Raw genomic sequence first — 26,453 nt, 5'->3', positions numbered from 1 at the left:
GTTAGCATGAGGACCATTGTGGTGAAGTGGTAGTGTCCCTATCTCTGAGCCAGGTTAATGTTATATCTGCTCCAGAGGTTTATAATAACACTACTGACCAGCCCAATTAGGATTTTTTTTTTAAAAAAGATGATGTATGCTTTGTGGTGAATTCCTTCTACATAACTTGGAGGGTTTGAACATTAGAGAGAGATTGAATAGGCTGGGGCTACTTTCCTGGAGCCTAGGGGGCGACCTTATAGAAGTTTATAAATTGATGAGGAGCATGGATAGAGTGAAGAAGCAATGTATTTTTCCCAGAGTAGAGGAGTCCAAAATTAGAGGTCATAGTTTCAAGATGAGAAGGGAAAGATTTGAAAAGGACCTGAGGGGCAACTTTTTCATACAGAGGGCAGTATGTATATGGAATGAACTGCCAGAGGAGGTGGTGGAGGCTGGTATGATTACAACATTTAAAAGCTTTCTGGATGAAAATATGAATATGGTTTAGAGGGATATGGGCCAAATCTGGCAAATGGGACTAGATTAATTTAGGATTCCTATTAAAGGGGCCAGAGGCAGCAACTCTCATCACATTGAAGAAAGATTTTGATGTGCACTGCGATGCTAAGGCATGCACGGCTACAGACCAAATGCTGGGAAATGGGCTTAGAATAGTGAAGGGGTTGTTTTTGACTGGCATAGATGGGCCGAAGAGACTTTTTCTATGTTGTAGATTTCTTACTCTATGCTAAGAGGAAACATCCTTTCAGCACCTACTCTGTCCTGTCCCCTCAGCCTCACACATGTTTAGCCTGTGTGTATCTCCTAGGTTCAGTGTATTCGATACAACATCCTCCTTCAATTACAACATCTCGGGAGGAAGTATTCCTAGGTTCGACCAGAATTTGTTGAAAATAGTTTGTAAACAGATTCCCTGGCTGTTCGCAGTTCTGGTTGGGGGATTTCACTGGGCTAGCCTGGATGCTGGAGATTATAGGAAAAGCAAGATGCAAGAACAATAGACAAAGATCTCCAAAATGTCAATCCTGTAGATCGGAAAGAAACAGAAAATGCTGGAAATACTCAACAGATTAGGCAGCGGCTGTAGAGAGGGAGTCAGAGGGACATGGGCCAAGTGCTGGCAAATGGGACTAGATTAGGTTAGGATATCTGGTCGGCATGGACAAGTTGGACCGAAGGGTCTGCTTCCGTGCTGTACATCTCTATAACTCTATGACTCTATATCTGATCGGCATGGGCGAGTTGAACCGAAGAGTCTGTTTCCATGCTGTACATCTCTATGATTCTGTGATTCTAACTTTCCTGGGTGTGCTTCAACGGGTACCTGGGGCGACCTGGTAAGCGTTTCTCGAGACTCCGTTGTTGAATGAATGGGCGGGGAGTACAGAAACAGACACCGGGGGATGATCTGCCTCTGAAGGCGACCCGCGAATCACCATGTATTTTACAAGGCGCAGTGGAGCCAGTGTCTGCATAGCGTTCCTCTGTTGCGGTGCTGAAAGGCAAGCAGGGGAGGGTGGGGGCGCTCCCAGTCCTCCCCCCCTCTCCTCCCACCCTCCCTTCCTTCTCACCATTAAACACAGCACAGCAGCAAAACAGGAGCAGTGTTCCGACCATCCCCGGGGCCGTGAAACACAGCCGGCTGGCAGCGAGATCGTGCTCGGCGGAGAGACGAGAGACAATGAGCCGGAGTCACGGCTTACAATGGGGGCCAGAGCTTCCTGAACGCACGGGCTCATCCCTGAGCTTCAACTTGGAGATCTGAAACCAAAAAAAGTTTTCATTTCACCCCCCAACCCCTTAAATAGGGTGCAGCGGACAGGGGCTAGACTCGGTCCAGACGGGCCGATCAGCAGTGATATGGCTGGGGCGGGAGGAAAGCAGGTTGTCTTGTGTGTTCTCCTGAGTTGTTTGGAGGGAGCGAGCGGGCAGATTCGTTACTCTATTCCCGAGGAGTTGAAACACGGGGCTTTTGTTGGGAATATCGCGGACGACCTGGGATTGAATGTGGGCGAGCTGTCCGCGCGGAGGTTCCGGATCGTGTCCGGGGCCTCGAAACGGTACCTGGAAGTGAATTTGGAGAACGGGGTGCTGTTCGTTAACGAGAAAGTGGACAGGGAGCAACTGTGCGGACTGAGGGCTTCGTGTTTCCTGAACCTGGAGATTGTGATTGAGAATCCCCTGGAGCTGTACCAGGCGGAGATTGAGATCCTGGATGTGAACGATAACGCTCCGAGTTTCCCCAACGCGCAGCTCCGGTTGGAAATCACCGAATCGGCGGCTCCGGGAGCTCGCTTCCCGCTGGAGAGCGCCCACGACCCGGACGTGGGAACCAACTCCCTCCGCGGTTACCGGCTGAGCCCGAACGAGCACTTTGTCCTCGAGGTGCAAAGCCGGAGCGAGCGCCGCCAATCCGCCGAGTTAGTCCTGGACCGTCCCCTGGACCGGGAAACCGAGTCCGTTCACCGGCTGGTGCTGACCGCGGTGGACGGAGGCTCGCCAAAAAAATCCGGGAGCGTCCTCATCACGGTCCGGGTGCTGGACGCGAACGACAACCCGCCGGTGTTTCCGCAGCCGGTGTACACCGTGAGATTGGCGGAGAACGCTCCTGCCGGGACCCTGCTCCTCCGGCTGAACGCTACCGATCCTGATGAGGGCTCCAATGGCCGAATAGTCTACTCGTTCGGGCAGCACGCGGCGCAGACGGTCCGGGAGCTGTTCTCGCTGGATCCGCAGACCGGTCAGCTCCGAGTGCGCGCTCCGTTAGACTATGAGGACTGCCCGGTCCACGAGATCTTTGTCCAAGCCAAAGACCTGGGAGCGAATTCGGTAGCCGCCCATTGCCACGTGCTGCTGGAGCTGCTGGATGTTAACGATAACCCACCGGAGATCGCCCTCACCTCCGTGTCCAGCCCGGTGTCCGAGGACGCCTCCCCGGGAACGGTCATCGCCCTGATCAGCGTTACCGACCGGGACAGCGGAGCTAACGGCCGGGTCAGCTGCCGTCTGAGCGACACTGGGGCCGGTACCGGGAAGCTCCCGTTCAAGCTGCTGCCTTCTTTCCGCCGCTATTACACTTTGGTCACCGAGCACCGACTCGACCGGGAGACCGTACCGGAATATAACGTGACGGTGGAGGCGAGAGACGGCGGAACCCCGCCGCTGTCCAGTAACCGGACCATCACCGTCCGGGTCTCCGATGTTAATGACAATCCGCCCCGGTTCAGCCGGTCCTCATACACGGTGCGAATCCCGGAGAATAACGCCCCGGGCGCCTCGATCTGTTCGGTCAGCGCCGAGGACCCCGACCTGAACCAGAACTCGTACGTGTCCTACTCGATCGTGAACGAGCCGCTCCGCGGGATGCCCATCTCCACGTACGTGTCGGTAAACTCGGATACCGGGAGGCTGTACGCTCTCCGCTCCTTTGACTACGAGCAGCTCCGGGGTTTCCGAGTGCAAATTCAGGCGCAGGACGCCGGCTTTACGCCGCTCAGCAGCAACACCACCGTGCACGTCCTCATCGTTGACCGGAACGATAACGGCCCGGTAATTGTGTCGCCGCTGGCCCGGGACGGCTCGGTGGCGGCGGAGACGGTGCCTCGCTCGGCCGGGCCGGGCTGGCTGGCGGTCAAGGTGACGGCGGTAGACGCGGACGAGGGGCCGAACGGCCACCTCTCGTACCGCCTGCTGCAGGCTACCGACCGGGAGCTATTTCACCTGGAGAGGCAGACCGGAGAGATCCGTCTGGCCCGCCGCTTCGGTGCTGAGGATGCATCCCAGCAAACTCTCATCGTCCAGGCCAAAGACAACGGGCTACCCCCTCTCTCCGCCACCGTCACCATCCTGTTAACGGCGGTGGACGCTCCGTTACCGGATCCCCGGTCAGACTCTACCGGAGAGCCCGAGCTCAGCACCGACCTCACCCTCTACCTGATCGTGTCCCTGGGCTCGGTCTCCTTCTTGTTCCTGGTCGCTATCCTGATACTGGCTTTGCTCCGGTGTCACCGGGACGCCGTGTCCGGTCGCGGGCTTTCCCCCGCCGCCGCTTGCTGCTTCCCCCGGAGGAGCCGTTCCGCCAAGCCCGAGGCGCGCCGCCAGCTGCCGGTGACCGGTGCCGAGGTGACCGCTGGCCACCTCCCTTCGCAGGTTTACCGTTACACCGAGCGCCGGAGCCCGGGATCGGCCAGCAGCGACTTCATGTTCCTGAGAGCCGGCGGCGGGCAGGCAGGCGGCGGGCCGAATGGTCTGCTCTTTGGCGTGGGAGCTAAAGCGCCGAGTGAGGTAAGACCGAGTCCCGTCAACCAAATGCTCGCGAGTCAAGGAACTTGAGCCCAAGTGTTATGTTACCCCTTTAAACAAGCCCAGAATGTGCTGGAGAAACTCAGCAGGTCTGGCAGCATCTGTGTAGAGAGAAACAGTTTCGGGTCCAGTGTGAGTTTTTCAGACTATATCTCCTCAGCACTTATTTCAGATCCGCAGAATTCAGCTTTTGTTTGCGCGCCTGGTTTGCTGTCATCTCTGTCATTGTCTTTCCCCACTTACCGAGCACCCCACCCCCGCCTCTGAAGTTAGGGTGCTCATGATACAGAATCCGGCAGCCCATTCGGTCAATCTTCACCATACTGGATCTTTGACAGACTGATGAAATAAGCCCCCGTTTCCATCTCCCTACAAAGTTCCAACTTCCAAATTTTGTCCCGCTAAAGTTCTGACTGAATTCGTTCGTGCGGACTTTCCCGAAGTTAAGTCCGCGCGGAACGAGGAATTCTTGCTATTCGTCTCACACACACACGCTCATTGAGATATACACATCTGTAAAACAGCATTACTGGTTTTCTTCGGGAAAATAGATGTTTTCCAATATTTGGTTCCATGACCATTAGCTTAATCAATCCTTTCGGATATGGCAAATACTCATACCCCCGCGGGGGGGAGGGGACGTGCAGGGGTCTCGAGCCCGAATATTTAAGAGGCTTCCATTCGACTGCAATCATTCCTTGCAACCGCTTTGATAACTTCACAACAGTCCATCTCCTCGGACAGTTCATACATTAACAGTTGTCTCATGTGGAGACTGAGTTGAACAAAAGGTGTGCAGAAGATCTCTGGTTATACAGTTAAAAAGGGCTTTTTGGCAGATTATGGGGAGCGAGCCCGCTGCAGAGTCTATGTCCCAGATGATCTCTCGTCATCGAGAGGGATCAACCCCCAGAGCGTTAACTCCCTCCGCAACCCCCCGCCCCACTTCACCTTCAGATGCAGACCAGCTCAGTACTGTTTTGTGAGAATTCTCAGTTTAATCACGACCCCTTTTCTGTTTTAATCTGAACATATTCCATGGAAATCTAGTGGGGATCCGCTGCCTCCATTCCCAGTTTGTTAGCATTTTTAATTTCAATACGAATTTGTTCCGGACCACCACAGTTACCTGCTGATTTAAAATATACAGCCTCACTGGGAAATCTCCTGAATTAGTTACCACTCCAGCTCTGCTGTATTGGCCTAGATTGGGTCTCTGCGCTACACGAAGCGAAACCGTAGCCGCCTCAACTCAAAACAAAGGAAGGTTTTACGATTTCGCCCTATCTCCCCCAAAAACAATAAGAATTATTAGCGCGTTTCGGAAATGTTCCACTGTGGCAAGAAATGTATTTGGAGCAGGAGTGGAATTATACCCCCCACCCCCATAATAACAGGTAGTTGGATCTATAATTGCCGCGCTGAGCAGATAGATGTTAGAGGTGCCATGGAGAATTGTCATTGAGACTCCTAGCAGAAATAGTGAACGGTGAGTAGGGGACATTGGACACAGCACATGCACTCCTTCCTCTGGATTAGGTCCGACCCCGAAGCCCCAGGTTCCAAACGACACGTTTCACACTCCCGAGTGATCAGGCATAATATTTTATGTCGCCTTTTGTTGTTGGAGTGTTTCTGTTTATTAATTGAGAAAGATAGTTGATCTTGAACGATCTGAATTACCGGGAGATCATTACCAGCGAGAGACGCGGTGGGGAGGGAAGGGAGGGATTTGAAAAATTGGGAACTATATTCCTTGAGAGTGATTTAAGTCTGTGGCCGGCAACAGAGTGAATTGTTGAGGTTGTGCCTTGATGGAGCTAACATATTATAATGCAGAATCATAAAAATCCCAGGAGGAGGCCATTCAGGCCATCGCAACTCTGCTAGCTCTTCGAAAGAGCGACTCAATGAGTGCTAACAGCACCTCTCTTCCTCACAACATTTGCATTGTCTCTCCCTTTCAAACAGCTATGCTCTTGGCCTTTTGAAAGTCACTAATCTGCTCCCAGCAGCTTTTCAGGCTACATATTCCAGGCGGATGCACCATAGTCAACTATTTTCAAACTTGCTTTGCTTCCCTACGTTTTGCAAAGCTGAGAGATTCAGGACTGAGTAACTGAAAACAATCATAGCACAGAATCCCACTATAATTAAAGTCCAATTAGTTCAGTCTCATTAACTAAGTTGCGGGGTGGGCATGTTATAGATAATGACATACAAGGTGTTGGGAGGTGGCTGTTGCTAATAGCATTGGGAGAATTGATTTAAGGAGATCTGTCCTTTCACCGATATCACGGTCATATGTTAATTAGTGGGGTGGTGGCATCTATCAAAATACTCCACGGCATCAGAATGAATATTCAGATGAATGTGTAACACTCATGAGCCTTAATACAAACCTCTGCTTGGAACATTTATGTCCCCATATTGTCAAGCTGATAACCTCAATTAATATTGATGTGCGGGGAATGGTGTCCCTCGAGCAAAGATATGTGTGTGTGTGTGTGTGTGAAAATATCTCGCTGATTGCTCAGGGTTGTCCCGTGTCAGCTGTATAAGCAAATACATTATGTAAATTTGTATTTCGAGTGGAAATCATCTGGAACCATGTGTGAAGAGGCTTTTTTGTGAGAAGAAAGGATTCCGACAGCTAATACAGCGCCGGAGAAGGCTGAGCAAACCCCGCAAACACGCATTTAATTAATGTCAAATGCGGTTCCATCAGAATTATTGGCTTTAAAACTGCAGACTGCAAAACACAAATACAAATGATCTCGCTTATAGATTCTGTTTGCGTTCTGACCTTGAATTGTTCTTACCGCCAGCTCTCAGAAACATTAGTTCGTGCTGCATTTATTGGCTTCTGTTTAATTAACGTTTAACCCTTTAATGGCTCTGCTTAAAATCAATGGACCAAGACAAACAGCTCAACCTCTGTGACGCTCAGGATCAGTGTGTATCGGTGTGTATCTGACTCTGACTCTGACTCTGTTTGCTTTAAGCATGTTAGATAGCTGTGTTGTTAACTTTTAACGCGATGGGGGGAATACGGAGAATGATAGTAGGGAGTGTCAGCAGCCCCAGTCGACTTTCTTCCAGAAATGATTTGGAGATGCCGGTATTTCTTCCAGAAATACACACATTCAACCAATCTCAAAGCTTCGTGTTTTGTCTGCATTGACGAGCAAGTTCAAAACAAACAAGCCCTCTTGTGTTTTCCAGGTTAAACAACAAAACACTGAGTACCATAACCCGCCATTGCAGAGACATACAGGCAGCAGGTAGTAAAACTTTCCTCAACTCATTTCATACATTTTAGTTCCCCTCTCCATCCCCTCTGTCTCAGTTTGGTTTTTACTTCATGTTATTATCCTTATCATCGTTCCTTTGGTTTGAAGTTAATTTACGCATTAGATCTCTCTCATTCCCACTCTCATGCTGCGGTTTTCTTTTTACTTGTGTCCATTGACAGCTCATGGGACCTGGAGGAGACGGGAGGCCGATACGATGGGGAGATGGAATCAGGCAAAGTGCGGTCAGCGGGCACAGCACCAACCGGTGAATACTCTGGGGAGGGTGGGGTGACTGAAGGACTGAGCCTGGATAAAAACCCCAGCCGGGGTTTCTGCTGTTATCCACATTATTTATTTCTATAAACATCTTGACACCCCCTGACGTGACTATTGGTTACAGCAATTGCCTTATTTGGGAGGGGGTGGGGGTGGTTCGGCGGGGGGAGTTGGGGAGTGTGGGGGCGATATCCAACATACGTCGTCCCAAATGCAGCTGCATTTATCTTGCCACCATCATTTTTCGTTATCATTTTATGATTTATTTCAAATATCCCGCTCAGATCAGTGTGGGTGGGGCGAGTCAGTTAAATTACTGGCATGTCTGTAATAATTTTGACTTGTTTTCACAGTATCCTGGTCTTAACACGTTTGCCTATGGTTGCTTCCATATTTCGGAGCAGAATTTGTTCTAACGCCTTGATGTTAATGTCGATCAATGTCTTAGACTCCGAGATCTGATGATCATTGATCATTTCAGGCTCAGATTACCGTGTCTCAACAAAGCCCCGTAACAGGCAGACGCTAACCAGAAAGCAGACCCGTGAGGTTTTAGAAATCATTTAGTGTCCATGAGCTATATTGTATTGGTCCGATCATTAAGTGTATCCACCCGAGAGATGTCACAGGTTTGCTTTTGCAGCTCAGTGTTTCCCGTCCTCATATAAAAGTCTCCGCAATGGACGAGGCGAAATCTCTCCATTTCCCGCCACGCATTGTTGTGATTGAAAACTGTAGGCTGAGATTTAACAATAATTGTGCTAATGCCCTCAGCTATAATTCAGCAGACCAGAACAGCAAATCTACCCACCTCAACGGCCTCGTCTGTCTCCCTCAGATCCCGGGTCATTTTTGTGTCAGCCTCTCTCTGTCCCCGTTTGTGTGTGGCGCTCTCGCTTAGTCCCTCTTTGTGTCTCTGTCTCACAGATCCCGTGTATGCATGCCTCCGTCTCACCCTCTCTCTGTCCCCGTGTGTGTAGTGCTCTCTCTCTCTCAGTCTCACTTTGCGACTCTTAGTCCATTTTCTGCCTCCCAATAACAGTTCCTCTCTCCTTATGCCTCTATCTCTCCCTCTCTGTCTTGGTCTCTATTCTTCGGTCAATGCCCCTTCGCTTTTTGCATCTATATCCGGCTGTGTCCTCTCTGTTTCTCTGCCTTCTTCTCGGTGCCTCTTCTTTGCCACTTTCCCTCTGTATAACTCAGTCACTCACGCTAACACAATCCAACAGGAATTAGCAACTAATGCATTAGTCGCTTCTAAACCAGTTAAATCCGCATGACCACCCTGATTATGCTAATGTCAGCACTGTTCATTAAAATAACGAAATCATAAGTGGAACGAAATTAATGTGATGAGAATTTGAAATCCGCACATGTATTTTCTGCAGGAGGAAGCCTGAAAGGGATAGGTTATCATTGGAGTGGAAGTTCTTTAAGGATAGTGACAATATGTTAATAGGGCCCACAAGAACATGGGACATCAAATAACGTCCAGACGGGAATGACCAGTTGCCACGAATGATTCCAATAATCTGCCCAGCAACTAAACTAAAACCAGAAATCTTCGCATTCCCGACGGGGTGCTAGATAGGCATTTGGAGACACCTTTACCTGTGAAATTTCTCAAGGGATTCCTTTATCTATTTCACATTTTTGTCACCTAGGTGCTACCTCTACCTGACAGCATCCAACAACACAATTTCAAGTGTAGTTATTTTAATTAACCGGTTCTGATATGTTATCACAAACCCAACGTGAGACTTGAATACAGGCCTTCTTCTTCAGAGGTAGGGATACTACCATTGCACCACAAGAACCTCAATTTCAAATGTACATTGGTAATAATTGGCTTTGCCTCACCACAACCTCTCTTGACTGCTTCACAGATTTTGACTGTCTGAGCATCTCAGGAGGAGCTGCGATTTCCTTCAGTCCAACTTTGGCAAAATTGACTGTATGGATATGGGCCCTCCATAAACTGTGTCTCCTCAGCTCTGATTGAACTACCATCATTCCTAATGTCTGAGGCTGAACCAAACCCCTCTGTAACAATGATATCTTACTTGATCCCATGTTTAGCTCTTATCCCATTGTTAAAATCTGTTTTACTACTGCTTCCTACCCATCCTAGCTGCTGCTAACATTATCCATTTCTATTTTGTTAAATGTAGACTTGTCCAAGACTCTCATTGCTGGACTCCAACTTTGTTATTTTCATAACCCTAAGCTCATCCTCAACTCTATATGTTATTCCATATCAAGTCCTACTCACTCTTAACCCCATGTTTGCTGGCCCTTCACCCCTTGTTTGTCTGCTGGTCTACCAATTCACAAGTGCATGTTTGAATATCCCACAACCCCACATCCTAAATTCTGTAACTGCCACCCCCACAAACATCATTATGTTCATTCATTTCAACCTCAAACATCACTCAACTCCACCAGCTCAGTTGCTGCTGAAACCCTGAGTTAAGCTTTTGTTCCTTCTTGTCTTGACTATTCTCGTGCAATCCTGGCTGACCTTTCATGTCCAGCCCTCCATAACCTTGTGGCCCTCCTAGGATATGTTGCTCATATCATTATTTATAGGGAATCAATTTATCCATCACCTCTGCACTTGCTGAATGTCATTTACTCCAGTGAAGCTGCATCTCGATTACAAATTCCACTTCTTGTTTCAAATCCCTCCATTGTCTCACACATTTCCATCTCTATAAGGTGCAAATCACACATTTAAGACAACATTCTAGACACTAGGATCACCACCCCTGGCTATACCCGCATCCCATGGACACACTGGAGGTGGCAGCACTGTGATATGCAGTTGGTAGAGGTCTCTCTCACCATTGCCTCTGAACCCCATGAGATCTCATCATACCAGCTCAAAGATAAGAAAATCCCCCCTACCCCAGCTGATTATCACCTACAACCCCCACTAACCCTTGGCCATTAGATTGGTATTCGTCCCTTTTGAACATCACTTGGAAGAAGCTCTGAGGGTGGCAAGGGCACTGATTATACTCTAATGGGGGGTGCAGGAGTGTCTTGATAGCACCACTAATGATTGAATTGGCCATGTCCTAAAGGACAAATTGACTACACTGGAACAGCATTGTGGGAACTACCTAAAGGGAAGAATCTACTTGACCTCATGCTCACCAATCTACCTGTCACATATGCATCCATCCATTATTGGTATTGGTAGGGGTGGACACCACATAATCATTTTCTTCACATTGAGGGTATTGCCATCATGCTGTGTTGCACTGTGCTAGATGGGATTGACTTGAAGCATGTCTGGTAATCAAAACTGGGCATCCATGAACTACTATTTGCTATCATCAAAAGCAGAATATCTTTCAACTGCAATCTGTCACCTCATGGTCTGACATATCTCCCACTTTACTGTTGCTATCAGAGTGGGAGATCAACCCTGATTCAATTATGAGTGCAGGAGGACATGCCAGGAGCAGCACTAGAAGTATCTAAAAATCAGGCCTCAATCTGGTGAAGCTACAACAGTGTGCAATAGACAAGCCAAAGCATAACACACTAGATGCAGCAGGTCTGCAGAGCTTACATTTGATAAGCAACAAAAACAGAAATTGCTGGAAAAGCTCAGCAGGTCTGGCAGCATCTGTGGAGAGAAATCAGAGTTTTGGGTCAAGTGACCCTTCATCAGAATAGTACATTTGGTAAATTTTGCAGACCTGTCACATTGAGTTGTGAATGGTGTTGGACAATGAAACAACTAAAAGGAGCTGGATGCTACACAAATATTCCAACCTTCAGCAATGGAGGACCCCAGCCAGCACATCAGATGAGGCTGTATATTTTTTAAACAATGCACAATCATAAGTGCTCACTGGATAATTCAGCTCAGTTTCCATGGAAGTCCCCAACATCACTGCTACCAGTCTTCAATTAATTCTATTCACTCATGCGATATCAAGAAATAGATGAAGACACTGGATACTGCAAAGACTATGAGTCCTGACAACATTCTGGCAAATAGCACTGAAGACCTGTGCTCCAGAACTAGCCATGCACCTAGTCGAGCCTTTCCAGTAAAGCTACAGCACCACGTTTACCTGACAGTATGCAAAATAGCCCAAGTATGGTCTGAGCAGGACAAATCCAATCCAGCTAAGTATCACCATCTGTCCACTCTCAATCAGCAAAGTAGATAGAAGGGATCATTGCCAATGTTTTCCAGCAATATTTGCAAAGCAGCACCTAATTCATTGACAGCTTGTATTTCAGCAGGGCCACTCAGCTCCTGACCTCAATGCAGCCTTGGCTCAAACATAGACAAAAGAGCTGAGCTCCAGAGGTGAATGAGAGTGACTACACTGATATGAAAGACACATTTGCCTGAGTGTGGCAGTGAGGAGACTGAGCAAAACTGGTGTCAATGCGTATCAGATAAAACTGTCCTTTGGTTGGAGTCATACTTTCTTTGTATTCACTCACCAGATATGGGTGTTGCTGGCTGGCCAGCATTTATTGCCCATTCCTCGTGCTGTTGAGAATGTGGTGTTGACCTGCCTTCCTGAGCTGCTGTAGTCTACGTGCTGTAGGTTGCTGTTAGTTTTAGCTTCAGGTTTCATTGTCACATGTACTCATGTACAGGAGTATGGGGTACAGCAAGCAAAATACAATGTTGCCATTCTCAGCATCATCTAAGGTACAAAGGTACCTAGGAACAAAATCTTAGGTACAAAAATAGAAAAATAAAGAAATAGATTAAAAGTTCAATGATGCAGTTCTTCATAGTATAAAGTTGCAAAATAAAGAGCCAGAAGTTAAACATTATAATTTTGTATTAAGCCATGAGCCTGCAGACAGTCCACACGGGGCTTTCCCTCCTAGGGCTCGCTCCCCTCCACACTAAGCACACTTTCACCCACTTTGCTGCTGACTACCATCTGGGCTCATGTTGGCTCTCTAATGTTGCCATGTTCTGTCGTCACCGCTGCCCCACAACTGAGCTCTCAAGAAGGTAAGTAAATGAATGCACTAAAAGACTAAAAAAGAGAAGAAATAATGAGAAAACAAGAAAGAAAAACTGGAAGTACTGGATGAGACCCATGCTCAAGAGATCGGGTGCTGCCTACTCTGCCGCTCTCTTGTTTTCTTATGCTTATACTGAGGGGGAGTTCCACAATTTTGACCCAGCCACAGTGAAGGAACTATGAAATATTTCCATCTCAAGATGGTGAGTGGCTTGGAAGGGAACTTGCAGGAAGTGGTGTATCTGCTGCCCTTGTCTTTATGATGAATGTGGTCATTGGCTTGGAGAAGCTGTCTAAGGATTTTTGGTGAATTGCTGCAGTGCATCTGTAATTGGCACACACTGTTGCTGATGAGCTTCAAAGATGGAGGGAGTGGATGCTTATGGATGTGATACCAATCAACCGGGCTGCTTTGTCCTGCATGATGTCAAGATCCTTGAGTGTTGTTAGAGCTGCACTCTTCCAGGCTGGTGGGGAGTGTTCCAAGCCTCTGACTTGCTATTGTAGACACATAATCTATATATAGAGACCAGCTGAATCCAGTTATGCATGTTCATAGACCCTTGAAGGCAGTGGGACAGGAAAATAATGTTGTTCTGAAGGCATATGGGATACTTGCCTTTATTACTTGAGACACTGAATGCAATGTCAGGGAGGTTATGATGTAGCTGTGTAAAACTTTAATTAGGCCACAACTGGAATAGTATGTGAAGGATGTGATTGCATTATAGAAGAATAGAATCCCTACAGTGAAGAAACAGGCCCAGCGGCCCAGCAAGTCCACAGTGACCATCTGAAGAGTAACCCACCCAGGCCCATTCCCCTACCCTATTATCTTATACTTACCTCTGACTAATGCACCGAACCTACATGTCTCAGAACACTATGGGCAATTTAGCATGGCCAATTCACCTAACCTGCACAGCTTTGGATTGTGGGAGGAAACCGAAGCACCGGAGGAAACCCATGCAGACACAGGGAGAATGTGCAAATGCCACACTGACAGTTGCGCAAGGCTGGAATTGAATCCAGGTCCCTGATGCTGTGATGCAGCAGTGCTAACCACTGAGCCACTGTGCTGCCCTGTTTCAACTACAGAGATGAGATAGGCTGGGGTTGTTTTCTTTAGTGCACTGAAGGTGGAGGGGAGACCTGACACAGGTGTATAATATTACAGGGGCATAGATAATAATATAAGATAGATAAGAAGCAACGTTTAGTAGATGGGCCAGTGACCAGATTTAAGGAAATGGGCAGGAAGTTTAGAGGGGATTTCAGAAAAAAACATTCCTCACCTAGAAGATAGTGGCATTCTGAAACTCACTGCCTGAAAAGGTGTAGAGGCAGGAACCCTCACAATATTTAAGAAATATTTAGATAAACACATGAAGTGTCACAGCATGCAAATATACAGCCAGGTGCTGCAAAATGAGATTACAGAACATAGGTGCTTCATGACCAGCATGGAAATGAAGGGAGGAAGGGCCTCTTTTGCTGATATAAAATTCTATGGAACTTCATGGCCATTTCTTCCCCATTGCCGGGTCAAAATCTCCAAACTCCCTTTCTAATAGCATTGCGTGTTTTCCTACATCTGATGGATTGTGTGGGCTCAGGAAGGTCACTTACCAATGAAATCTCAAAGGCAACTAGGGATGGGTAATAAATGCTGGTCTGGCCAGTGATACCCACAACCCATGAAGGAATAAGAAAATCCCCCAGCTCTGCAATATATATCCTCCTTTAATTCAGATTTAAGCAGCCAGATTTAAAAGCTGCACTGATAAAGTCATTCTTTCAGCTTTCTGGGCCCCATGCTCTTGAATATTTTCCCTAAAACTCTTCTCTTTTAATAAGTGCCTTAAAATCCACAGTTTTTGAACAAAAATTTGACCAATGTGCTTAGTGCTCATATGTAGCCCCCTGTTAAAATTTGCTTTATACTCCTCCTGTGCTGCGATTCGTCACAATCCCCAAATGACTGCATGCGCACATAGCTCAGAGGGAACATTGCTCCTGTGATTTACCTTGGGTCATTCAATAAAGCACGATATGCACATATGCAGTTGTTGTTGAGGAGTTGATTGTCCCTCCAATTTTGATCTTGTGCATGAACACACAGATTTCCCTCACCCTGGGTAAGGGAACTAACAAGAGGGAAAAATCGTCATAGAGTTATAGAGTTGTACAGCACCAAAACAGACATTTCGGTCCAAACAGTCCATGCTGAACATATTCCCAAACTAAACTTATCCTACCTGCCTGCTTCTGGCCCTGAATAAACTCTGAACTCTGATATCCTCTCTTTAAACCCCTGCTTACGTACACCTCTTACTGCCTCTTTAAGATACCCCTCAAAACTCTTTAAATAAATTCTTAAATTCCTGACCAACTAACCTCTCCTTTTGGAAGGAGTGAATGTTTGCCTGATAATCTTGCAGAGAAGCACCGAGGAACTTTTACTGCATGAAAGACAGTGAATAAATAATCTTATAGATTTCGATAATATCTCTTCGCTAGAATAAATAATACCAGGTTCTTCAATTTTTTATTATAGCTGAGATATATCTTTTTTGCATTGCCTTCAGGGTGAGCATATTCTCGTTGCAGTACAGTGATCAGCATCACATATTGTATTCCAAATGGAACAGTATTAGTGCTTTTTACTGACTGCTTATTAACCCACGGACTTTTCATTTTTTATCTATGGGCATACACATCCCAAGATCTTAGCCCTTACTAATTCTGCACACTGTGTTTTTGTTTCCAGGAGCACAATCCACCAGTATTGTGATTTCTCCTGCATTGAATACTGTACCCTAGAGGCATTTAGTTGATGCAGCCACTGTTCATCTTTCTATGTTATTGCCGTTTCTTCGAGCTTGTCCATGACACATCCCATTTTCCACTCATCACCTACCTTTGCAACACATCCAGACCCCTTTTGTGTTTGGTTTGTCTCGACTGTGTAATCTCTCTCTGCTGATAATCTATTAACTAAAATTTGATTTTTGTACCATCTCCAAATAATAGTAACCTCATCCCTGATTCTTGCGATACCACTGACCCACTGGTGTCAGGTCAAATCAGCTTCCTTTATAAATATTCACTATTTCCTTTGCTTTAATCAGTTTTAAGTCCATTTCAGAAGTAAATTCATGAAAACATTAACCTATTCATTTAAAATGGGTCAGTAGTGTTGTCATATTAATGTAAAGAGTGTTTTCATTCCTGTTAATTGTTCCTTTATTATCATATTCCCACCACTTCAATTGTCCTTGATTATTATGGACAGTTGCATGTAGAAACTGGAAAGGCCACAACCCTTACCTACGTACATTAATGATGGTCTCATAGCGACAGGCTGTGATGTCTTAGACATGCTGCTAGTTTCAGACATAAATTGCTGTGCTTCTCACTAGTACAAAAGCAAGATTTTGTGGATGCTGGGTGTCTGAAAGAAAACCAGAAAATTCTGGATATTCTCAGCAGGTCACACCACATCTGTGGAGAGTGTTGACCTGAAATGTTAACTCTGTTACCCTTTCCACCAATGTTGCAAGGTCTGCTAACAATTTCCAGTTGAGTCTGTTTGCTGACCAGCCCACATCTCATTAAGGTGCACTGGATATAATGGCAAGCACAATACAGCAGCATTAATAAGAACAGCAAGCTTCAGATGATTTCCAGCTTTTTTATATAAGTAAATAACAACTTGTTAAGGTGCACTGCATGTGATAAAATAGCATTTTATTGAGACAGACTTCACTTCCCTTAGGCTATGGCAGCTTTGATGAGTGAGAAACATTATAGAGTTTGCAACCAGCTGTGCTTAAACAACAGTCAATGCATTTCATTTACTTTACATTAAAAAATAAGACAGCTCATTATTTTACAGTGCATTGTGGGGAGATTATGGCAGTAATCCAACAATTGCAATTGTATTTACACCAGCGACAAAATTTATTTCATACATTTCCTTTAGCAAGCAGCACAAGAGAAAGTTTTGTTAAGACTGGAATAGCACATCGGCAGTCCGAAAACTGGACAAAGAGTTAAGGCAGGTGTAAACCTCATAGTGAATGACACAGAAGTACAGTTACATTGATATATTAGCCCATCAGGTAAGAAGTCATGATGGTGTGTATATGTAATGAAATTAAAGTGCCTGATATGAAGGGTCCGGTTTGGAGAAACGCAATTGCATCTTTAGGGTACTGATTGGCTTGTCTTGCTCTGCTGTAAGTGCCTTTGTGTTCAGTCTGTGGGAGAGATTATCCTGACATGAAAACAAGCTTCCACATTAATATCATCCAATGTCGGCAGTAGGTAAATTGTATTTGCATGCACTAACCTGGACAAAGCTGTGAAAACTGTAGTTCTGTGTATTGCAATTTCAACATAGAAGGAGGAATAGACCATTTGGCTCTTCAAGTCTGCTCTACCATTAAGTAAGTCATGGCTGATCTAATTGTGGTCTCAATTCCACTTTCTTGGCTGCTTCCCATAACCCTCAATAACCCTTGTTTGTCAAAGATTGAGCTAACATTATTTATATCTTGCTCCCCCATCTTTACTCATTTGGTTGTACGGAACTTAATTATTGCTGGGGAGAGAGACAAATTTCAAAGTTTGTGAGAAGATTTGTAGCTCGGGTGCTCGTTGTTGTGGTTCTGTTCGCCGAGCTGGGAATTTGTGTTGCAGACGTTTTGTCCCCTGTCCAGGTGACATCCTCAGTGCTTGGGAGCCTCCTTTGAAGCGCTTCTGTGTTGCTTCCTCTGGCATTTATAGTGGTTTGTCTCTGCCGCTTCCAAGCTGATGTGGACCCAATATACCTGCCACTGCAGCGGACAGCTGGAACTGACAACCGGAAGCGGCAGAGACAAACCACTATAAATGCCGGAGGAAACAACATAGAAGTGCTTCACAGGAGGCTCCCAAGCACTGAGGATGTCACCTAGACAGGGGATGAAATGTCTCTGCAACACAAATTCCCAGCTCGGTGAACAAAACCACAACAGAGAGACAAATTGTCAAGTTTAAAATTAACAACCTATCCTACATCCACTGCTGCATCCACAGCATCCATTGCTACATCTTTCATAGATCAGGACAAATGCAAGAATGCTAAATTTCAAGCTATCACAACAATTTATACAATAGGGGAAAAGGGTGCTGATTGTTTGGCAAGTCACCTCGGCCAATCAGCCAGCACTCTTTCCCCTCTGTAGTATAAATTGTTGTGACAGTGTGATATTTGGCATTCTTGCATTTGTCCTAGTGAGTGCAGATGTAAAGCTTTAGTAAAATGATTTTTTTTCCAGCAATTTCAATTTTGGGTCTTTGTTCATTATAACCATAGAGCCAGACAAGAATTACAGAAGTGAAAGAGGCTATTCAGCCCATCCAGCTGAATAAACTGGCCGATCATTATAATATCACTTCCCAGTCCTGGATCAGTAGCCTCGTAGGTTATTGCGCTTCTGGTTCTGATCCCTATTGAATCAGTTAAAGGTTTACACTTCAAATACCAAACTGGGCACTGTTTTCCAGACACTCACTACCTTCAGGGTGGAAGGGCTTTCCTCATGTTCGTTCTAATCCTTCTACCAATCACCTTAAATCCACTTTCCCTGGTAATTGGTTTCTGCCAGGGGTCTTCCTTGTTCGCTCTATTCAAGCCCCTTATTATTGAGTTAAGGCACCCTTCAGCTCCCTTAATTCTAAGGAAAACAGCCCTAACCTATCCAATCTTTCCAAAGCTACAATTTTCAAGATTTGGCAACATTCTTGAAAAACTAACCTGTACTCTATCAAGAACAACAATGTCCTTCTTTGTAATGTGGTGATCAGAACAGTATGTAAAACTCCATCAGTGGCCTAACCAGTGCCTTTAGTGTCTATAGTTCCATCATTCCGTAGGAACAAGACAAGGCCCTTCAGCTCCTTAAACCTGTTCCACCATTCAATGAGATCATGGCTGATCAGTAGCCGAATTCAATATACCTGCCTTTGGCACAAATCCTTAATACCTTTGAGAAAGTGAGGACTGCAGATGCTGGAGATCGGAGTCGAGAATGTGATGCTGGAAAAGCACAGCAGGTCAGGCAGCATCCGACGAGTTGATGAAGGGCTAATGCCCAAAACATCAATTCTCCTGCTCCTCTGGCTCCTTACTACCTTTGCTTAATGAAAATGTATCTACCTCAAATTGAAAATTAACAACCTACTCTACATCCACTGCTGTTAGTGGAAGGGGACCCTTTGCTTGTATGTAATATCTTGCCCAATGAAGGAAAGCATCACACATGTCCTGTTTATCACTTTACCTACCTGCCCTGATATGTCCAGGGATCTGTCGAGATGCACGCACGGTCTCTCACTTCATTTTACTTTCTCAATACCTTACCGTTTACTGTGTATTCTCTTGCTTTGTTCTTTCCCTAAGTGCATAGTCTCACGCTTCTCCAGTTTGAATTCCATTTGTCACTTTTCTGCCCACTCAACCAAACCAGTGATATCTTCCTACAGTCAACACCAACCTCTTCACTATCATCTGTATCATCTGCAACTTTCTCAATCATGCCGCCCACATTTAAATCTAAATCATTAACACATACCACAAACAGCAAGGGACCTGACACTGAACCCTGTGGAACATCACTGGAAGCAGCTTTCATTTATGATGTATTTTCTCAGATCAATTTAACATAACTTGTCTCGCAAACTCATATCAGAAATATTACAGATTACAGTCAAGCATAATAATTTATTCTGATTTGTCAACGATGCACAGCAATGTTCAAATTCACCTATTTAGACCATCTGAATATTTGAATTCAATAAACCAACAGTATGAAGCGCTTCTGCGAATAAATTATACCTTTAAACTTACTCATTAGTGTCAAGGTTTTGCTTTAGTTTCCTCAGCTTCACACATCTCCCTCTATCCAGAGACAACTCTGTTGTCAACAGTGTAGTCCCAAAGGAAAAGGATGGTTAAATAACTGCCACAATAGCGGTTCACTATAATATATGTGTCTTTAATACTTCCAGAGAGCATTACTGAAGAGTAAGAAAAACATGATACAGATGGAGAAGGAATTATTAAGTGCACTGATCAAAGACTAGGCTGAAAAGAGGGTACTTAAGAAAGCTTAAAGAATGTGAAAGGGTGAAAGGAAAGGGGATGGAAGGAAGGAATTCCAAACAATGAGTGTTAGATTGTTGAAAACGAATCTCTCTAGGTGAAGGGATGGAGTCAGATCAGGAGGTTGGTATGACGGTGGGGGTGTGAGTGGTGTGTCAAAAGAGATTACAGAAGACAAGGAAGAGCTAATTTAGAATTCAGTTTTAATTAATTTCAGTTCACAGGATGTGGGTGTCGCTGGCTAGGCCAGCATTTATTGCCCATCTCTAGTTGCCCTTGAGAAGGTAGTGGTGAGCTGCCTTCTTGAACTGCTACAATCCATGTACTGTAGGAACACCCACAATGTTGTTAAGGGAAGGAGTTCCAGGATTTTGAACAGCTAAAGTGAAGGAATGCCGATATATGTCCAAAACAGGATAGTGAGTGTGTTGAAGGGGAACCTGAAGGATGTGGTGTTCCCATATATGTGCTACTCTTGTCCTTCCAGATGATAATGATCATGCGTTTGGGAAGTGCTGTCTAAGGAGCCTTGGTGAATTTCTGCAGTGCATCTGTAGTTAGTATACAGTGTAGCAGGATTCCTAGCCTCTGGTTTGCACTTCATATCCACATTATTATGTAGCAAGTCCAGTTCAATTTCTGGTCAATAGCAACACCCAGGAGGTTGATAGTGGAGGATTCAGAAATGGTAACGTCATTAAATGTCAAGGGATGAGTCCATAAAAGGGCAGAAAAATCAAAGTTCTAAATCTGAGGCACTGGGATCCCAGAACATGGAGTATAATTACATTTTCATTGTGAGTTTTATGTCATCTAACACTTATTGATACAGTGGTCAGAATATTGAGTACTGGAGTTGGGAGGTCGTGTTGTGGCTGTGCAGGACATTGGTTAGGCCACTGTTAGAATATTGCATGCAATTCTGGTCTCCTTCCTATCGGAAAAATGTTGTGAAACTTGAAAGGGTTCAGAAAGGATTTACAAGGATGTTGCCAGGGTTGGAGGATTTGAACTCTAGGGAGAGGTTGAATATGCTAGGTTTATTTTCCCTTGAGCATCGGAGGCTGAGTGGTGACCTTATAGAGGTATATAAATCCATGAGGGGCATGGATAGGATAAATAGACAAAGTCTTTTCCCTGGGGTGGGTGGATTTGAGAGGTCACGTTGCACCTGTACAGATATTGCTGAGTCCACTTTTGGATTCCTGCATGCAATTCTGTTCTCCTGCTTTCGCAAGGATGTTGTGAAACTTGAAAGGGTTCAGAAAAGATTTAGAAGGATATTGTCAGGGTTGGAGGGTTTGAGCCAAAGGGAGAGGCTGAATAGACTGGGGCTATTTTCCCTGGAACCTTGGAGGTTGGGAGGTGACCTTATAGAGGTGTATACAATCATGGGAGGCATGGATAGGGTAAATAGATTTTTTTCCCCAGGGTGGGGGAGTCCAAAACTAGAGGGCATACATTTAGGATGAGAGGGGAAAGACATAAAGGGGACCTAAGGGGCAACTTTTTCATGCTGAGACTGGTGCTTGTATGGAATGAGCTGCCAGAGGAAGTGGTGGAGGCTGGTACAATTACAAATTTAAAATGCATCTTGATGGGTATATGAATAGGAAGGGATATGGATATAGCGGGATATGGGCCAACTGCTGGCAAATGGGACTACATTACTTTAGGATATCTGGGTGCCTTGGACAAGTTGGACTGAAGGATCTTTTGCTGTGCTGCTGTATAATCTCTATGACTCTACTGGACAGGCATATGGACGTACATGGAATAGTGTAGGTGGGATGGGCTTCAGATGAGTATGACAGAGTGGTGCAACATCGAGGGCCGAAGGGTCTGTACTGTGCTGTAATATTCTATGTTCTATGATTGTTATTTACTTATTATGAAAATAAAATTAAGATGCATTTCATTCTCAAAATTCAGTTTGTCAGCGTTCAAGGATTGGTAAGTGAGGTTGTGTGACTGTATAAAATGGTTCTCTTAAAGATATTGTATGAATACAGAAAATAATGTGCTCTTCCCTCGTCTCTCAAACTACCAATTATCCAAATCTTAAGTGAAAGCTAAAACCCAGAATTACCTACAGAAGATGTAATTGGTAAGCGAGTATTTAAATGTGTCGATGTTGCTCGGTGAGTGCTACTTCTCAGTGAATATGTAGGTGTGGAATTGGACAGGATGGGTGGGTGGAAGAAGTGGGTGAGTTGGTAGTGCGAGAGGTGGGTGAGGTGATGGGGTGGTTGCTGTTCAGTGCAGTTGTCAAATTGAGACTAAGGTTAGGTTGAAGAAGGATGGAACTGAGGATTCAGGAGGGGAGAGTTTGAATAGGCTTCAGGGGTTAGTCATGTGGCCAGGCAGTGGGAATGGGAAAGTTGAGGAATTAACATGGTCAGTCAATTGCATAGTTGTCCATGAGCTAGAATAGTACTTCTCTGGGTAACTATCACGTTAAGTGGAATTTTCCAAAATCTCAAACTGAGAATCAAATCTTTTGGATAGGTCTCAGGGAGCAGAGGAGTTGTGTGTTGTAAGTTCAAACTTCCTGGACAATTTCCATGGAGTCAGTCCTTCCACAGGATCCTCACACAGTCATATGTACAGTATCTGATAATTAAAGACTGGACAAACTAGGCCATTATTTTTTGAATAAAATCTATTTAATTTACACTTTCATGAAATGGAGATGTGTATATGTCAGTTCAATTTAGGTGCATGCAGGGCAGGGCACTCATGACTTGGAGTCTTCAGCTAAATCTGTTGACTGATACTGCAGCATAGCATTGAGTAGGGGTTTGGGGTATGGTATCACAAATGAAAATTTGAATCAAAAACTTAAAATCAATGTAAACGATCCCATGGTAGAGTCTGACGGAAGTCAGAGCATTATCCTGTCCAACATTCACCTCTGAATTAACATCACTAAATTGAGATAGCTATTGAGATACCAAATTGATGTCGATGAGAGCTTGCTGTGTGGAAATTGGTTGTTGCAGCTTCTACATGATTACAGAGACTTTTGAAATGTAGTCTCAGTTAAGTGCTCTTGTACATTCTGAGGTGAAGAATGATGCAAGATAAATGTAAGTTCCTCCTTCACAGCTTTGTGACAGATTGCATTCCACTGTCCATCTATGTGCGTGATGGTTTGTATTGATGTTGAAGATTCAAAAGTCTGCTTGAAGATGATCATGGAATTTTCCTAGTATCTGCTTCAATATTCTTCACTTAGTCAAATTGTCCTAAAATAGCAGCTCCATTTGACATCCAGAAGTAGCTGATGACATTGGATGCTATAAAGGTTACAGGCCCTGACAACATTCCAGCAAGAGTACTGAAGATTTGTGCTCCAAAACTTTCCATACACCTAGGCGAGCCATATGCCTACAACACGGGCATTTACCTGACAATATGGGAACACCATCACCTTCAGGTTCCCCTCCAAGCCACTCACCACCTTGACCTAGAAATATATTGCCCTTCCTTCACTGTTGCTGGATGAAAATCCTGGAATTCCCTCCCTAATGGAATTATGGATCAACCCACAGTAAGTGGATTGCAGTGGTTGAAGAAGACTGCTCACCACCACCTTCTCAAGGGCAACTCGGGATGGGCAATAAATGCTGGCCGAGCCAGTGACACCCACATCCCACAGATAAATAAAAAAAGAATTGCTTAGGTACTTCCAATTTACAAAACTCAGGATAAATCCAATCTAATTATTGCTCCATAAATCTTATCCTCAATAAAGTGATGGAAGGTGTCATTGACAGTGTGGGCAAACAACATTTACTTAACTATGACCTGGTCACCATTGCTCTGTTTGGGATTTAGCATTCAAAACTAGCTTTTGACCTTACTAACATGGATAAAAAAGGTGAATTTCAGAGGTGAGATGAGAGTGATTTTCCTTGACATGAAGGCTGCATTTGACTGTCTGTGACAGTAAGGAGCCCTAGCAAAACCTAGAAAATCAGGGGAGAAATCTTCACTGGTTGGAGTCATACCTGGCACATAGGAAGATGGTTGTGGTTGTTGAAGATGAATCACCTCAACCACAGAATATCTCAGTGGGGGTTCCTCAGGGTAGTGTCCTCTGCCCAAACATCCTCAGCTGTTTCATTAATAACCTTCCCTCTATCACAATGTCAGAAGTGAGGATGTTTGTTTGCCAATGATTTCACAATGATCAGCACCCTTCACTTCTCCTCAGATTCAGGAGTATGTGAACATCAACATCATACCTGGACAACATTCAGGTTTGGGCTGATGGGTGGCCAGAAATGTTTGCACATGAAAATGTCAGGCATATGACCATCTCCAACAAGAGACACTTTAACCATCACCCCTTGACATTCAATGGCATTACCATCACTGAATCCCTGATACCCAACATACTGGATGTTACTGTTGACCAGAACCTGGAATGGACTAGCCATATAAACACAGGAGTCAGGACTTCAACAGCATGTAACTCCCCTCCTGACTCCCCAAAGCCTTTCCACTATCTATAAGGCACAAGCCAGGAGTGTGATGGAATACTCCCCAATTGCCTGGATGAATGCATTGCCGACAACACTCAAGAAGCTTAATGTTATCCATGTTAAAGTGCTTGATTGGCACCACATCCAGCACCTAAAAAATCTGGTCCTTCCATCACCACAGCAGTGCCCATCTACAAGATGCACTGCCAAAATTCACCAAGGCTCTTTCAACAGCACCTTCCAAACCCCTGACCTCTAAACTGCAGACAGGGATAACAGATGCGTGGGAATGCCAGCATCTGCAATTATAGAATCCCTACAGTGTGGAAACAGACCCTACAGCCCAACAGGTCCACACCGACCCTCTGAAGAGTAACTCACCCAGACCCATTCCCCTACATTTAACCCCTGACCAATGCACGTAACCTACACATCCCCGAACACTATGGGCAATTTAGCTCAGCCAATTCACCCTGACCTGCACATCTCTGGACTGTGGGAGGAAACCAGAGCACCCGGAGGAAACCCACGTAGACACGGAGAGAATATGCAAACTCCACCCAGACAGTCGCCCGAGGGTGGAATCAAACCCCAGTCCCTGGTGCTGTGAGGCAGCAGTGCGATCCACTGAGCCACTGTAATATTATCTCCAATCCTTCAGTGTCACTGGGTTAAAATCTTTGAACTTGCTTTCTGTAACAGTATATAGACTGCAGTAATTCAACACAGCAGCTCAATACCACCCTCTCCAGGACAGTTAGGATGGGAAATAAACACAGACTCATGGCACAAAGATAGGTGGAGGGACAGATAGTTTTGAGGAAGCGTGGAGGCTTCAGGAGATTTTGGACAGGCTAGGAGAGTGGGCAATGGAGTGTCAGATGGTATACAATGTAGGAAAGTGTGAGATTACACACTTTGGCAGGAAAATAGAGGTGTAGACTAATGTGTGAAAATGCTTTGGAAATCTGAAGCACAAAATGATTTAGGAGCCCCAGTTCAGGATTCTCTTAAGGTTAGCTTGCAGGTTCAGTTGACAGTTAGGAAGATCAAATACAATGGTAGCATTCATTTCAAGAGGGCTAGAATACAAGAGCAGAGATGTACTGCTGAGGCTGTATGAGGCTCTGGTTAGACTGCATTTGGAATACTGTGAGCAGTTTGGGGTCCTGTATCTAAGGAAGGATGTGTTGGCATTGGAGCGGGTCCGGAGAAGGTTTACAAGAATGATCCCGGGGATGAAGGGTTTATCTTTATTCACCAACATAAGAGTGCAGGGGTAGAGAGGAGGAGTTGTTGTTGAATCTTCCTGAAACTTTATAAGACGTTAGTTAGGACACAGTTAGATTTCTGCAAACAGGGCCACTCCCTGCATTATGGGAAGGATTATGATCATGCTAGAGAGGGTACAGTAAAGTTTCTGAGGGTGTTGCCATGGATGGATGGATGAGGATGGTTTGCTCTGGGATACAGAGGCTACCAGGGAGATCTCGTTAAGTTCTGCAAAACTGCAAGAGAGTGGATAGAAGGTAGCAATTTCACTCTCCAGTGATATCCAGTGGTATCCAGTGATATCCAGTGGGTGGGCATTGGTTAGGGGAGTTGGCAGGAAGGTCATAGGGGATTTCTGGAGGAATTGTTTTTCACTTGGAGGGAGTTGCGGGTTTGAAATTGACAGCCTGGAGGGTGAAGTAGGGACCCCTATCACATTTAAAGGTGTTAGCATTTATTGACAATGCCACTGCTATTCTCCCGTGCACAGTAGTGGATAGAGTCGTACAGTACAGTACAGTACAGAAAAGGCCCTTTGGCCCATTCAGTCTGCACAAACAAAAAAAATGACTAAATCAGCCTGAGTCCCACTTACCAGCACCTGGCCCAAAGCTTTGAATGTTATGATATTTCCAGTGGCTCATACAAG

General features: G+C 45.2%; 1 protein-coding gene across 3 annotated transcripts in view; it reads left to right on the top strand.

Moving 5' to 3' along the window:
* The first annotated feature begins 1,556 nt into the window (after nt 1-1,556).
* The window catches only part of LOC122556428 (protocadherin-10-like), a 35,979-nt gene continuing 11,082 nt past the window's right edge, over nt 1,557-26,453 (top strand). Inside the window, exons 1-3 of one of the 3 annotated variants that reach the window (XM_043703063.2) lie at nt 1,557-4,287; nt 7,531-7,589; nt 7,781-7,866. In XM_043703063.2, coding sequence (XP_043558998.2) covers nt 1,864-4,287; nt 7,531-7,589; nt 7,781-7,866 — 2,569 coding nt within the window. In that variant the 5' untranslated portion in view covers nt 1,557-1,863. The remainder of the gene's footprint in view (nt 4,288-7,530; nt 7,590-7,780; nt 7,867-26,453) is intronic. The other 2 variants (XM_043703064.2, XM_043703065.2) reach the window with 2 other exon arrangements.

Source organism: Chiloscyllium plagiosum, unplaced genomic scaffold, assembly GCF_037043375.1.
Source record: "Chiloscyllium plagiosum isolate Xiang-an unplaced genomic scaffold, Cpla_swu_hap1 HiC_scaffold_16, whole genome shotgun sequence".
NCBI classification, from domain to species: Eukaryota; Metazoa; Chordata; class Chondrichthyes; order Orectolobiformes; family Hemiscylliidae; genus Chiloscyllium; species Chiloscyllium plagiosum.
The sequence above is the reverse complement of the archived record's forward strand: the minus strand, read 5'-3'. Positions and strand labels throughout refer to the sequence as shown.